Source organism: Leopardus geoffroyi, chromosome D4 (genome assembly GCF_018350155.1).
Source record: "Leopardus geoffroyi isolate Oge1 chromosome D4, O.geoffroyi_Oge1_pat1.0, whole genome shotgun sequence".
Lineage (NCBI taxonomy): Eukaryota > Metazoa > Chordata > Mammalia > Carnivora > Felidae > Leopardus > Leopardus geoffroyi.
Window position 1 is genome coordinate 29,314,765 of NC_059342.1, and position 15,134 is coordinate 29,329,898.

At 38.8% G+C, this 15,134-nt stretch overlaps 1 protein-coding gene across 5 annotated transcripts in view; it reads right to left on the bottom strand.

Moving 5' to 3' along the window:
• Nucleotides 1-15,134, bottom strand: part of FANCC (FA complementation group C) — a 276,077-nt gene that overhangs the window by 8,880 nt on the left and 252,063 nt on the right. For 4 of the 5 annotated variants that reach the window (XM_045470322.1, XM_045470325.1, XM_045470324.1 and 1 more), the window contains 2 exons: nucleotides 14,777-14,951; nucleotides 10,400-10,606 (listed from right to left, as the gene is read on the bottom strand). In XM_045470322.1, coding sequence (XP_045326278.1) covers nucleotides 10,400-10,606; nucleotides 14,777-14,951 — 382 coding nt within the window. The remainder of the gene's footprint in view (nucleotides 1-10,399; nucleotides 10,607-14,776; nucleotides 14,952-15,134) is intronic. The other variant, XM_045470326.1, reaches the window with a different exon arrangement.

Genomic DNA, 15,134 nt, shown 5'->3' on the forward strand with positions numbered 1-15,134 from the left:
TTCTGCATATTAATTTTGTATCCTGAAACTTTATGGAATTCATTTATTCTTTAATTTTACTTTTTAAAAAGTGTTTATTTATTTTTGAGACAGCACGAGCAGTGGAGTGGCAGAGAGAGAGGAGGACAGAGGATCCAAAACGGGCTCTGTGCTGACAGCAGACAGCCTGATTGATGCAGGGCTCAAACTCACAAACCATGAGATCATGATCTGACCTGATAACTTAACAGACTGCACCACCCAGGCACCCCTCATTTATTAATTCTAATAGTTTTGCTGGTAGAGTCCATGGTTTTCTATGTATGGCATCATGTCATATGTGCAAACTGTGACAGTTTACTTCTTCCTTATCAATATGGATGCATTTTATTTCTTTTTCTTGTCTGACTGCTGTAGATAGGACTTCCAGTACTATTTTGAATAAAACTGGCAACAGTAGATGTCCTTGTTTTGTTCCCAATCTTAGAGGAAAAGCTCTCAGTTTAACTTTCTCTATTGAGTATGATGTTAGTTGTGGGTTTGTCATTTATTGAGATACCTTCCATTTAAACCTATTCTGTTGAGAGTTTTTATCATAAATGGGTGCTTAATTTTGTCAGGTGCTTTTTCTGCAAACATTAAAATGACTATGATTATTATGCTTTATTCTGTTAATGTGGTATATCACACTGATTGATCTACAAGTATTGAACTATGCTTGCATCCGTGGCATATATCCCACTTGATCATGGGGATTGTACTTTAAAAAATTTGTTTTTATTTTTGAGAGAGGGAGAGGGAGAGGGAGAGGGAGAGGGAGAGGGAGAGGGAGAGGGAGAGGGAGGGAGAGAGAATGAGGGGGAGAGGGGCAAAGAGAGAGATAAAGAATTTGGAGCAGGCTCCAGGCTCCGAGCTGTCAGCACAGAGCCTGACGCGGGGCTCAAACTCACAAACCACTCAAGATCATGACCTGAGCCAAAGTCATGGCTTTGACTGCGTTTGCCATGACTGACCCACCCAGGCATCCCATGGGAAACTGTACTTTTAATTCTGTTTTATGGCCTAATGTGTGATCTGGACAATGTTCCATGTGAAACTGAAAATTCAATTCAATTTGCTAATATTTTGCTGAGGAATTTTGAATCTGTGTTCATCAATAATATTGGCCTGTAATTTTCTTTTTTTTTGTGCCTTTGGTTTTGGTATGAGGGTAATGGCCTCATAGAATGTATTTGGAAGTTTTCCTTCCTCTTCCATATTTTTGGAATGGTTTGAAGAGAATAGGTATTAACTTTTCTTTAAATGTTTGGAAGAATTCATCAGTGAATCCATTTGGTCATAGATTTTTGTTTGCTGAAAGTTTTCTGAAAACTGATTCAATTTCACTATAGTAATTAGTATGTTCATATTTTCTATTTCTTCCTGATTCAATTTGGGAAGATTATGTTTCTGGGAATTTATTTATTCTAGATTGTTCAATTTGTTGGCATGTAATTTTTCATAATAGTCTCTTATAATCCTTTGTATTTTGGTGGTTCTGATTGTTACTTCTCCTCTTTCATTTCTAATGTTTATTTTTTTATTTCTGAGAGAGAGACAGAGCATGAGTGGGGAAGGGGCATTGAGAGAGGGAGACACAGAATCAAAAGCAGGTTCTGTCAGCATAGAGCCTGACAGGGGCTCAAACTCACAAACCACGAGATCATGACCTGGGCCAAAGTTGGGTGCTTAACCAACTGAGCCACCCAGTTGCCCAGTCCTCTTTCATTTCTGATTTTTTTTTTTATTTCAGTTTTTTCTTTTTCTGCCTAAAGGTTTACCAATTTTGTCTAACTTTTCAAAGAACTAGCTCTTGGGTTCACTGATCTTTTTTTTCCTTTCCTTTCCTTTTTTTTTTTTTTTTACTCTCAATTTCATTTATTTCTGCTCTGATCTTCATTATTTCTTTCCTTACACTAACTTTGGGCTTTGTTCTCTTTCAAGTTCCTTTACGTGTAAGTTTAGATGGTTTGAGGTTTTTTTTTTTGTTTCTTACAGTAGATCTGTATTGCTATAAACTTCCCTCTTAGAACTACTTTCACGGCATCTGAAAGATTTTGGACCATTGTGTTTGCATTTTGTCTCTGTGTATTTTTCTGATAGCCTCTCTGATTTTCTTCATTGACCCATTGGTTGTTTAACAGCAGGTTGTTTAGCCTCCACATGTTTGTTTCTTATTTTTCTTTTCATTTTTTCTTGTTATTGATTTCTAGTTTCATACCATGGTTGTTGGGAAAGATGCATGGTATGATTTCAATCTTCTTAAATTTACTGAGACCTGTTTTGTGGCCTAATGAGTGATTTATCTTGGATAATGTTCTATGTGCACTTGAAAAGATTGTGTATTCTGGTATTTTGGGGTGTGATGTTCTGTATATATGTAAGTCCATCTGGTCTAGAGGGTCATTCAAAGACACTGTTTCCTTATTGACTTTCTGCCTGGATGATCTAGTTATTGGAATAAGTTGGATATTAAAGTCCCCTACTATTATTAGCAATTTCTCCCTTTATGTCTGTTAATATTTGCTTTATGTATTTAGATGCTTCAGTGTTGGGTACATAGATATTTATAATTATTATACCCTCTTGGTAGATTAATCCCTTTACCATTACATAATGCCGTTGTCTCTTGTTACAGTCTTTGTTTTAAAACCTATTTTGTCTCATATGAGTATTATTACCTCACTTTTCTTCTTTTTTTTGTTTCCATTTGCATGAAATATCTTTTTCCATTCCTTCACTTTCAGTCTGTGTCTTTAGGTCTGAAATGAGTCTCTTGTAGGCAGCATGTAGATGAGGGTCTTGAGTATTTTTAAATCCACTTCATCACCTATTGTCTTTTAATTGGAGCATTTAGACCATTTACATTTAAAGTAATTATTGATAGGTATGTATATATTGCCATTTTGTTCATTGTTTTCTGTTGTTTTTGTAGTTCTTCTCTATTTCTTTCATCTCTCCTTCTCTTTCCTTATGATTGACAGCTTTCTTTAGTGTTATGCTTGGCTTTCTTTCTCTTTATTTTTTGTGTATCTACTATAGGTTTTTTAGTTAATGACTACGATGAGGTTCGTGCATAACATTCTAGTTATATAGCAATCTATATTAAATTGATAGTCATTTAGGTTGAACACATTCTAAAAGAACTTCCTTTTTACCATCCCATCCAAGGTATGTACTATATATGTACTACTACTTTTTGCTACTTTTGTCTCATAACCTTCAAGTTATAAGTTATTGTTCCACTATCTTTACTATGTGTTTCCTTTTACTCATGAAATTTTTTCCTTTTATAATTTTCTTATTTCTGATTATGGCCTTTTATTTTCCAATTAAAGAATTCCCTTTAACATTTTTTTTGTAAGGCTGGTTTAGTGATGATGAACTACTTTGACTTTTCTCTGGGAAACTCTCTTTCAATTCTGAATGATAATCTTCCAAGAGAGTATTCTTGCTTGTATGTTTTTTTTACCCTTTCATCCTTTTGAATCTATCATGCTGCCACTCCCTTCTGACCTGGCAAAGTCTCTGCTGAAAAGTCAGTTGAAAGCCTTATGGAGTTTCCCTTTATGTTACTAGTTGTCTCTCTCTTCTTACTTTTAAAATTCTCTCTTCATCTTTAATCTTTAACATTTTAAATTAGTATGGTTATGGTGTGGACTTCCTTTGGTTCATCTTGTTTGAAATTCTTTGTGCTTCCTTAACCTGGATGTCTGTTTCTTTCCCCACTTTAGGGAAGTTTTCAGCTATCATTTCTTCAGATAAATTTTCTGCCCCTTTCTCTCTTCTTCTGTTTGTTCACTTGATGTTGTCTAAGACAGCCCTTAACCTCATTTAAAAAAAGTCTTCTGTTCATCTTGGGTGTTGTTCTATTACCCTGTCTTCCAGATCACTGATCCATTCTTCTAATCTACTGTTGATTTCCTCTAATGTATTTTTCATTTATTTATTTTTCATTGATTCATTCTTTAAGTTTATTTATTTATTTTTGAGAGACAGAGAGAGAATCCCAAGCAGGCTCTGCAATGTCAGCATGGAGCCCTAACCCACGAACTGTGAGACTGTGACCTGAGCTAAAACCAAGAGTTGGACACTTAAACAACTAAGTCACTCAGGTGCCTCTGATTCATTCTTTTTTATATTATCTATGTCTTTGTTAAAGTTCTCAGTAAATTAACTGAATTTTCTCTCCATTCTGGTGAGAATCTCTAGGATCATTACTTTGAACTCCTTATCAGGAAGACTCGTAATCTCCATTTCATTTAGCTTTTTTCCTGAGTTTTGTGCTTGTTATTTTGTTTGGAGCATATTTTTCCATCTCTTCATTTTGCCTGGCCTGTATTTTGATGAATTCAGTTAAACAGTTAACTCTCCTCAACCTGAAAGAATGGCCATCTTCTGTGTAGACAATGTAGGCCTGGTGACTTTGGCTGGCTGCTTAGATCTGTGTCTAGGTAGGCTGCAGTCCCAAGATGCTCAGTACAAGGGGCTCCTGATGGGGCAGCAGAGGCCAAGGTGGGAATAGGCTGGGAGGGCCCAGGATGCCCTGCACTGGGGGTATCTTAGCAAATTGTCTGGAACCAAAGTAGTGCTGTCCTGCATCTGTGTCACCTTGGTGAGATGGCTAGAGCTACAGTGAATGCTGACCAGGGGTACCCTTGTCGGCACTGTGCTGACGCCACCTTGGTGGGAAGGCTTGGGTTAGTATGGGCTAGGGACCCAGGCTCACTGTGGTGATAGGCTGGCTGGGGCACCTGGACCCTGCTCCCATCCATGCTACCAAGGTGGAGGGGGAGTGTAAACCATGGCACTTGACAGGCCCTTTGAACCAGAGAGTTCCACCCTCACCCCTTACCCCCCAAAACACACACACTGGCAGGGTTCTAGAGCTGGAGCCTTTATGTTCTAATTACTCTTTTAAACCACAGGTTTTTGTTTTTTGTTTTTGTTTTTTCCTATTTCACAGGTGTCTGGTGCTGTGTGGGCTAGAGGCATGGGGCTTGCTGAGGTGGCAGGCTGGCTGTGGTGCCTAAATACTGGCCAGTCTATGCTATGAAGATGAAGGGAGAACGTAAATCATGGTGCTCACCAGCCTCTCAAGCCCAAAGAATTCCAGCAGCTCCCCCACCATTTGGCAGGCATCTAGGGCTAATTCCTCTATGTTTTAGTTAGCTTTTAAACCATGACTTTTTTTTTTCTGTGCCCCAGGGCAGATGAATCTACTTATGGTACTGAGGGACTCTCTCCACTGTAGTTTGCAGTGTGTGTTCCCTTTATTACCATGTCTCCATCTCTCTTGCCATTCTCTATGGCCTATCTTTTGTTGTGCAGAAGCTTTTCAGTCAGCCTTCAGTTTTTCAGGAGGAATCGCTCTATAAATAGGCATAGGTTTGGTATGTCTGTGGAATAGGTGTCTTCCTACATTGCCATCTTGAACCAGAATTTATGACTTACTTATTTTATAACTGTAAATTTGTACTTCTTAATCCCCTTCATCTACTTTGCCCCCCCCCCCCCCCCGCACTCCCTAACCACCATTCTGGTAACTATCAGTTTGTTCTTTGTATCTATGAGTCTGTTTCCACTTTTTCTTATTCATTTGTTTTGCTTTTAATTTTTACTTTTTTCTTAAATAGTTAAAGACATTTTATCTATCTATCTATCTATCTATCTATCTATCTATCTATCTAAGGTAAGCTCTTGTAGGGCTTGAACTCATGACCCTGAGATCAAGAGTTACATGCTCTGCCAGCTGAGCCATCCAGGCACCCGTTTTATTTTTTAGGTTCCACATATAAGTGAAATCATCTGGTATTTATCTTTCTCTTTTAATGTTATTTTTTAGTCTTTCTCTTTATTATTTCACTTAGCACAATACCCTCAAGGTCTACCCATGTGTTTGCAAATGGCAAGATTTCATTTTTTTATGGCTGAGTAATAACAGTCCATATACATACCATATATAACCTTTTTATACATTCATCTATTGACGGACACTTAGGTTGCTTCCATATCTGGGCTATCGTAAATAACGCTACAATGAACATAGGGGTGCAACGTGTTATCTCTTCGAATAGATGTTTTCATTTTCTTCAGATAAATACCTGGAAGTAGAATTCCTTGATGGTATGGTAGTTGTATTTTTAAATTTCTGAGTGACTTCCATATTGTTTTCTATAGTGGCTACACCAATTTACATTCTTACCTACAGGGTATATAAGGTTCTCTTTTCTCCATATCCCTGTCAACTCTTCCTTTTTGTCCTTTTGATGACAGCCTATCTGATAGGTGTGAGGTGATATCCCATTGTAGTTTTGATTTGCATTTCCCTGAGGGCTAGTGATGATGAGCATCTTTTCAAGTGTCTCTTGGCCATCTGTATTTCTTTGGAAAAATGTCTTTTTAAGTCCTATGCCCAACTTTAATCAATTTTTTTAAAGTTGTGAAAGTTCTTTATATATTTTGGATATTAACCCCTTAGCAGATGTATAATTTGCAAATATCTTCTCCCATTCAGTAGGTTACTTTTCATTTTGTTGATGGTTTCCCTCACCACGAAAAGGCTTTTTTAGTTTGACATAATCCCATTTGTTTTATTTTAGCTTTTGTTGCCCTTGCCTGAGGAAACTGGTCCAAAAAAATACCACTAAGAATGATGTCAAAGAGCTTACTGCCTATGTTTTCTCTTCTAGGAGTTATATGGTTTCAGGTCTTACATTCAAGTCTTTAATCCATTTTGAATTTGTTTTTACATATGGTATAAGATAGTGGTCCAGTATTCCCAACACCATTTATTGTCTTTTCCCCATTGTATATTCTTGCCTCCATTTTTGTAGATTAACTGTATATATGTGGATTTATTTCTGAACTCTCTATTCCATTGATCTATATGTCTGTTTGTGCCAGTTCCATACTATTTTAATTACTAAAGCTTTGTAGTATAGTTTGAAATCAGGGCATGTGATACCTCTAGTTTTGTTCTTTCTCAAAACTGCTTTGGCTATTTGGGATCTTTTGTGGTTCCATACAAAATTTGGGATTGTTTGTTCTAGTTCTGTGAAAAATGCCATTGGTATTTTAATGGGGATTGCAATGAATCCGCAGATTGCTTTGGGTAATAACTGTAACAATATTAATTCTTCCAATCAATGAACATGGAATATCTTTCCATTTATTTGTACTGTCTTCAATTTCTTTCATCAGTATGTTATAGTTTTCAGAGTACAGGCCTTTCATCTCTTTGGTTAAATTTATTCCTATGTATTTTAGTCTTTTTGATGCAATTGTAAATGGGACTGTTCCCTTTTTGATGTTTCATTTCTGTAGGGTAATTTTGTATCCTGTGACTTTACTGAATTCATTTATTAGTCTTAATAGTTTTTTGGTGGAGTCTTTATGGTTTCTTAAATATAGTATCATGTCATCTGCAAATAGTGACAGTTTTATTTCTTCCTTACCAATTTCGATGTCTTTTCTTTATCTTGTCTGATTGCTGTGGGCAGGGCCTCTAGTGCTACGCTGAATAAAAGTGGTGAGAGTAGGCATCCTTGCCTTGTTCCTGGATCTTAGGAGCTGTATTGCTATGAACTTCCCTATTACAACTGCTTTTGCTGTGTGTCATAAATTCTGGAAAGTTGTTTCCATTTTCATTTGTCTCATCGTATTTCATTTGTTTCAGGAGACAAAAATGGCTCTAATACCTTCATGATTCAAAAGCACCTGCTGTTAACTTTTGGAAATAGCTTTTAATTTTAGAACAGTTTTAGACTTCTAGTTTACTGAAAAGATAATACAGAAAGATCCCATATCTCCGACATCTGGTTTTCCATTAACATCTTAAATTAGTATAGTACATTTATCACAATTAATAAACTGATATGGATACATTTTATTAACCAAAGGACAGACTTTTTCTCATCTCCCCAGTTTTTCCATAATGTCCTTTTTCTGTTCCAGGATAGTATCTAAAATACTACATTATATTTAGTTTTCATGTCTCCTTATGCTCCTCTTGGCTTTGACAGTTTCTAACACTTTCCTTTTGATGATGGCCTGGACAGTTTTGAAGAGTGCTACATAGGTATTTTTGTCATTTGTTTTTCTCATTATTAGACTGGGATTATAAAAGTTTAGGGGAGGAAGATCACAGAAGTGCCATTTTCATCACATTATATTAAGGGTACTTATAGTCAACATGTCTTATGACTGTCATGTTGACCTTGATCACTTGGCTGAGATAGTGGCTGAAAAGTGACTATTATTACTTATAGCTGGCCAGAGGTAATGTTGGTTGATATCAAGGTCTATGGACACATGGACATTTTTTTAGCTCTTAGCCTTCTGTCTGAACATGAGAGGCAGGACTAACAGGCTGGCTGCTGTGGCCTGCCTGCTCCATGCTGACTGTTTTACCAGGACTGAGAACCTCCTGGGTGCTGGTTTCTGAGGTTCTTGGCAGTCCTACTTATCACTGGGACTCTCTTCATATTCACATTCAAACAGAACCTGCCCAGGGAAAGGAGCAAGAAGGGGCTCTCTGGATGCTGAGAACATTCCTGATTTGGTTGCTGGCTGCATGGTTATTTTTGGTTTATGAACATTAATCAAGCTGTATGTTTTCTGTATGTATATTATATGTCAGTAAAAAATAAAAACAAAAGCAAATAAAAATTCCAAAAGCTAGCATGTGGACGCTTTTTAAATTTGGTCTTTTAACCCTTTTGAAGTGGACAGTTCATTGGCATGAAGTAAATTCACAATATTGTACAACCATCACTACTATCCATTTCTAGAACTTTTTTTCATTATCCAAAACAACTCTCCATTCCTCTCCCCTGCCCAGCTCCTGGTAACCTCTATTCTACATTTTGTCTCTATAAATTTGCATATTCTAGGTACCTCATAAAAGTGAATCATACAGCATGTGTCCTTTTGTGTCTGGCTTAGTTTACTTAGAATAATGTCCTCAAGGTTCATCCATGTGGTAGCATATATCAGAATTTCATTCTTCTTGTTTTTTTTCAACTTTTTTTTTTATTTTTATTTTTGGGACAGAGAGAGACAGAGCATGAACGGGGGAGGGGCAGAGAGAGAGAGGGAGACACAGAATTGGAAACAGGCTCCAGGCTCTGAGCCATCAGCCCAGAGCCCGACGCGGGGCTCGAACTCACGGACCGCGAGATGGTGACCTGGCTGAAGTCGGATGCTTAACCGACTGCGCCACCCAGGCGCCCCTCTTTTTTAAGGCTCAAAAATACCCCATTGTATATACAGACCATATTTTATTTATCCATTTATCTGTTGATGGACACTTGGGTTGTTTCTACCTTTTGGCTATTGTGAATAATGCTGTTATGAACAGGGTGGCCAAGTGTTTAATTCTATTAATTCTTTTACACAGAAGTAGAATTGCCAGATCATATAGTAATTCTATTTTAACTTTTTCAGGAACTATCAAACTCTTCCACAGTGGCTGTACCATTTTAGCATTCCCAACTGGAAATATAGGAGTGTTCCAATTTCTCTACATCCTCACCAACACTTGTTTTTTCCATTTTGTTTGTAATAGCCATCCTAGAGGGTGTGGAATGTTACCTCATCATGGGTTTTAATTTGCACCTCCCTAATGGCTAATAATGTTGAGCATTTTTTCAGGTGGTTATTAGCTATTTATGATCTGTTGTCCATTTTTGAATTGGGTTTTTGCTGTTGTTGAGTTGTAAGAATTCCCAATATATTCTGGATACTAACCCCTTTGTCAGATACGTGATTTCCAAATATTTTCTTCCCATTCCTGAGTTTGTCTTTTCACTGTCTTGCTTGTATCTTTGATGAACAACATGTTTTAATTTTGATGAATTTCAGTTTATCTATTTTTTGTTGGTGGTGCCTGTGCCTTTGGGGACATTATCCAAGAAGTCATTGCCTAACCCAATGCCATGAATGATACTCACTTTTGACTTGGACCATTCTTTATCCCTCATGTCAGCTGGGTTTCAGAAAGAATTCTTTGTAATCAGCAAACACTGTTTTTTTAATTAACAAAATTTTTTGGATTGCTATAGTGAACACTTCTCACTGAAATCTTGTCTGTCTTCATGACGAATGTAACTGAAAGAGTAAGTACATGGGAAGACAGAAGACCTAGCTTTACTATGGACTCTGACAGTAATTGTGACCTCTTTTTTCAGAGCCTCCATTTTCTTCCTTATTATGAAGGTGTCACAAGGGGCAGGCTCTGGGGTCCATCCCAACTTTCAACTTCATTGCCTGTCCATCCATGTTTGGACAGCACCCTGGTACACATACTTGTCAAAGACCAGGCAATCCTCATACCTGGAATGCAAATGAGAATTAGCACACTATTAAAGGGGAGACTTACAAGGGTGATGACTTCTCGAGCAATCGCATGGCCTCCAGGAGCCCAGAGCAGGAAGTTCAGGAGGAGGTGCCTGATCAGCTGTTGACATGAAGGTGGTCTGGGGTCTCTGTCTTGGCTCTCTGCAGCTGCTGCCTGCAGATCCCTGGCTGAGAGAGTTGGACTTCTGAGCAGCTTCTTGAGATGGCTGAGCACTACCTTTACCTCTACCTGGGAAGTATAATTTCAAAGGTGAGAGATTAGGGAAGAGTCAGGGCCTGTATCGTTCTAGGATTCATTTGGGACTTTGAAGGAAGCCCTAGAAAGAGGAGAGGACTGGCGACCTAGGGAAGGCAGACAGAGGCGACTCATGTCTGAGCTTATACTCTGTTCCACACAAACCCAAATGGGCGTAGTGGAAATTTCTTGACTTTCTTTCGTCTTGCTAAGCAGCCAAGGCACCACGCCAGGAATTGACCTTTTTTTTTTTTTTTTTGTAAGGAAAGAGACAGAGAAAAATCCTCAGCAGAATGTAGTCAGATTTTTATATTGTGGGAAAAGGAACAAAAGGCTCCTTGAAGACTCGCTCTCTATCATAGCCACAAATCAATTAAAGCCCCATGCAATTGGACCTCCACTGAGCCAATGTTCTGATAAGAATGAGGTTTGCCTTTTGCCTTTTGTTATCTCTGAAGGGAGGAAACACACACATACACACACACACCACATTTGTTTTGTTTTAGACACTGGGACAGTGTTCATACATGTTGAAAGCATAAGCAGAGGTCACAAGTCTGTAGAATTCACATAATGTGATCGTTATAGGTCTGTGGGTTGTTTTTGCATAAAAAATACTTATTTCATGCTGAGACTTCTGCTTGCTATAAGAATAGTACATCAAGATGTGACGTGGAAAACAAAGAAAAACTGAAAGTCATAGATCCAAAATGCCACATGGAACTCATGAACAGCTATGTTCCATCATTTTCGAAAGAGTACTTAGGCCTATTCTGAGAATTCCCATGACCAATTTTATGGATTTTGTGTGAGCCGTCTTTTTTTTCCCCTGGAAGTTAAAGCCTCATTCAATGAAGTCTGTCATAAACTCCAATACACTAGGAGTGCTGTGTGAGCTATTCTGACCACAATCCAAGACCGTGAGAAACTGTACCATGGGGCTCTTCCACGGAGAATGGCAGCGTTCCAACAGGAGAGGGCTACTCTCTCACCACCTCCTCTGTCAGCTGGGCCCAGCCTGCCCTCATCTGATGGCGTCTATGGGAGCCCAAGACCATCTTACCATCTAAAAGGTCTGCAAAAATGTCAGGACTTAGGAAGCTATGCCTTCATATCCATTTTCTTCTTGACTGGCATTTGATTTTCTACCCTTGTTCAGTACTCCCTAAGACTGGTTGTCTTCATCCCAGACCATCTTTCCCTTCAAATGCCTGTAGAATGGCACCTGACATGCCAAAACTTTAAATGCTTTTTAATTTGTTTTTAGTAAAAGAGATAAGCTTTCTTTTCTAAGGATTACTTTTTATCCTGCATTATGAAAATTTACATATGTTCACTAGAAAGTCTGAACAACAAGGTATGATGTACCTCCACCATCCAAATGAAAGATCTGATCTAACTTAATCTCAGGCTGGTCTTGCTCCATTTTCTCCAGGGGAGATGGAGGAAACCAGGTTCACAACCTTCTCATCTTTTCCCCAGGCCTTGTGAACCCAGAGCTCACTATGTGCCATGTTTGCTTACACTTCTCACAATGCACTGTAAGTAATTTCACGTATCTATGACATAAAGTCTTTGAGAACATGATTTTTCATGGCAGAATGTTAGTCCATGGTTAGAATATGTCACAATTTATTTAGTCAGTTCCATACTATTGAAAGTTTAGGCCATTTCTAACATCTGCAATTACAACAATGCTGTAATGATATTCTTATACATAAATCTTTGTATGGATCTCTAATTCCTTCCCTAGGATAATTTCTAGAGGTGGAATAACAAAGTCAGAGTATGAACCCTGGCTTAATTCTTATGGGTATTCAAACACAGGCATTTTGTGTGTTTTTCTTTTTTTTCCAATATATGAAATTTATTGTCAAATTGGTTTCCATACAACACCCAGTGCTCATCCCAAAAGGTACCCTCCTTAACACCCATCACCCACCCTCCCCTGGCATTTTGTGTTTTTATCATGATTAAATTCAAAGTTAGCAAAAGAAGATGAACACTGGCTGGCAGCAAACAGGGTCTGCAGAGAGAAGGGCACGTCTTTGTGCGGCAGCTGCCCTTGCTTCCCCGTTACTGAACCTCAAGGATGGCCAGTGGAGGCTGGCCCACAATACGCTGTCGGGGCTGAGCGACTAACCAGGATTTAATGACACCTTTTGAGGAAAGGGCACAGATGTTGTCAGGCTCATTCAAATCTCACAATAAACATGCGTTCAAAGGCAGCTCACAGTTTGTTTCTCAAGTCACCCAACAGACCATCAAAGGAATTTAAAGTTCACAAAACCCAGGAGAGAAAGAGGTATGTATTACTAAACTAGGAAAACTGGGCTCACTTGCTCCCCAGGATGTCACACACACCAGTGCCTCAGGTTGGGCACCAAGGAGGAAGAGGCTTTAGGCTCACAAACATGAAACGTGTCTTCAGTCACAAGACAGATAGCCCCTCTCACAGGATAGCTAAGAAGGAAGCGAACATGCTGGTGCTAAACTACTCTGAGTGAACTAATCTATTTTTATCCAGTATGCTACAGCATCCCTGCAGTAAGAACTATGTACAGATTAAAAAAAAAAAAAAAAAAAAAAAAAAAGCCAAGGTAAGTATTAGACATGCCAATGCAGAACTTTCTAGAAATTACCTTTCTTTTGGACAATTTATTTCTCTACCTTTCAAAAGTGAATCTCTGTCCGTTTCAATGATTGATCAGGAATTTAACATATAACTTACCAACTTAGCTTATAAGGAATCAAATATAAAGTATATATAACAGGGCTTTGAAAATCATTAGTGCTATATACATTTTAACTATTATCACTAAAAATAAGATAATGAAAACATAATTAGGATTTCTCTTAATAAGTTTAAGTTTAATGTGATATTTTAAAAGGGAGATAGAAAGCTTTCTTCTTAGTCATAAAGCAACCCTCAAACACATATGTGGATTATGATAATTTCTTAAAAACGTATTTTTGATCCAAAATAAATTATCACCAAATTTCAACTTTTTAAAATCTAAAACTCTTTCTTTCCTTTGCCATGCAAGTATTCGTTCATTTTTTTAAATGTTTATCCATTTCTGGGAGAGAGAGAGAGAGAGAGAGAGAGAGAGAGAGACAGTGTATGCAGGGGAGGGGCAGAGAGAGAGATGGAGACAGAGAATTTCAAGCATGACATGGGGCTCGAAACCACAAACTGTGAGATCAAGACCTGAGCCGAAATCAAGAGTCGGACACTTAACCAACCGAGCCACCCAGGCACCCCATGCCATGCGAGTCTTTAAATAAGAAAAATATACACACATATCTGTACTAGTCTCTGCTTTTTTCAAACAGAAAACATGAAGCAAATAGGAAACTTACTCTCTACATAAAGAAACTTGCTCCCTTTAATTATTAAAATTAGCAAAAAGTGTTAGCAGCTAAAGTTTTAAAAACCAGCAAATAAACATTTGCAAGGGAGGTGCCAATGCCTTTAATCAAAGCACTGCTTCCTGTAGTCATTATACTCTGCATAAAATAAAAACTCAATTTGCCATAGACAGCCAGTCCTGTACTAGCTGCTCTGTTATTTAGGGAATGTCCAAGTCCTTTTTCAGAAGCTAAGGGGTTAATATCAGATTACTTTAGTAAGAGTGCTAAACAAAGCCTGTAATGTGAGGATTTGTTGTCTGATCCAAGAAAGCAGTAAGTCAAGACAGAAGCAGACAGGGACAGGTTGCTGATCAGAGAGAGGACAGTGCTCCTTAGAGGAGCGGTCAGATTCTGCATGGCAAATGCTAGAGGACTTGGCCCCTGGGCCAGGGCTGACTGTAAACAAGGGCATTGGTGGCAACTGAGCAAGAACAGATAAAACAATGTAGGGGACAGAAGGGCTATGCCTCATCTCTGTGGTGCTTCCCAGGAAAGCAGAGTGGCAGTTTCCCATGTCTAGTCAACTCTGTGAGGCAAGAAGATGTCTCCAACCACAAACCTAGCATGCGTGCACTCACCCATCTGGGTGGATGTGTACATGCTACCACACGTGAGCACAGTGAACAGCCAGTGCTTAGGTGCCTGGGGGTTACTGGAGGCCAAACCCACCACAGGCCCCTTCCTGCAGCATCTTTTCTGATCCGAAGAGACGAACCCGGAGCACCACACACAGCACGTCCTGCCACCCACCATGGTCTGTGCTCGCTGCTGACTCCTGTCACGTGGACTGTGGCTGAAGGCCAAGAGCCACAGCAGGGCTTCCGGGGGTTCAGCTTCTGACATCACTAACTGCTCAGCCGCGATGTCAGCCCATCCTCCAAAGTGAATGAACAAAAACCAGCACTCAAAGGGGCCTCCGTAGGACCTGGAACAGAACCAAAACACATGGCAGCTGGGCAACTTGACTTCTTTCTCTTCTTGGTTCTTAGAGCAGCTGTAATGTCTGCGAATGGTTGGCTTAAATTGTTCTTATCCACTGAGGTACATCTTGCAAGGAATACAAGTTAGATTTAAAAAATAGCTCACAATGCCATTCTGAACCCATCAC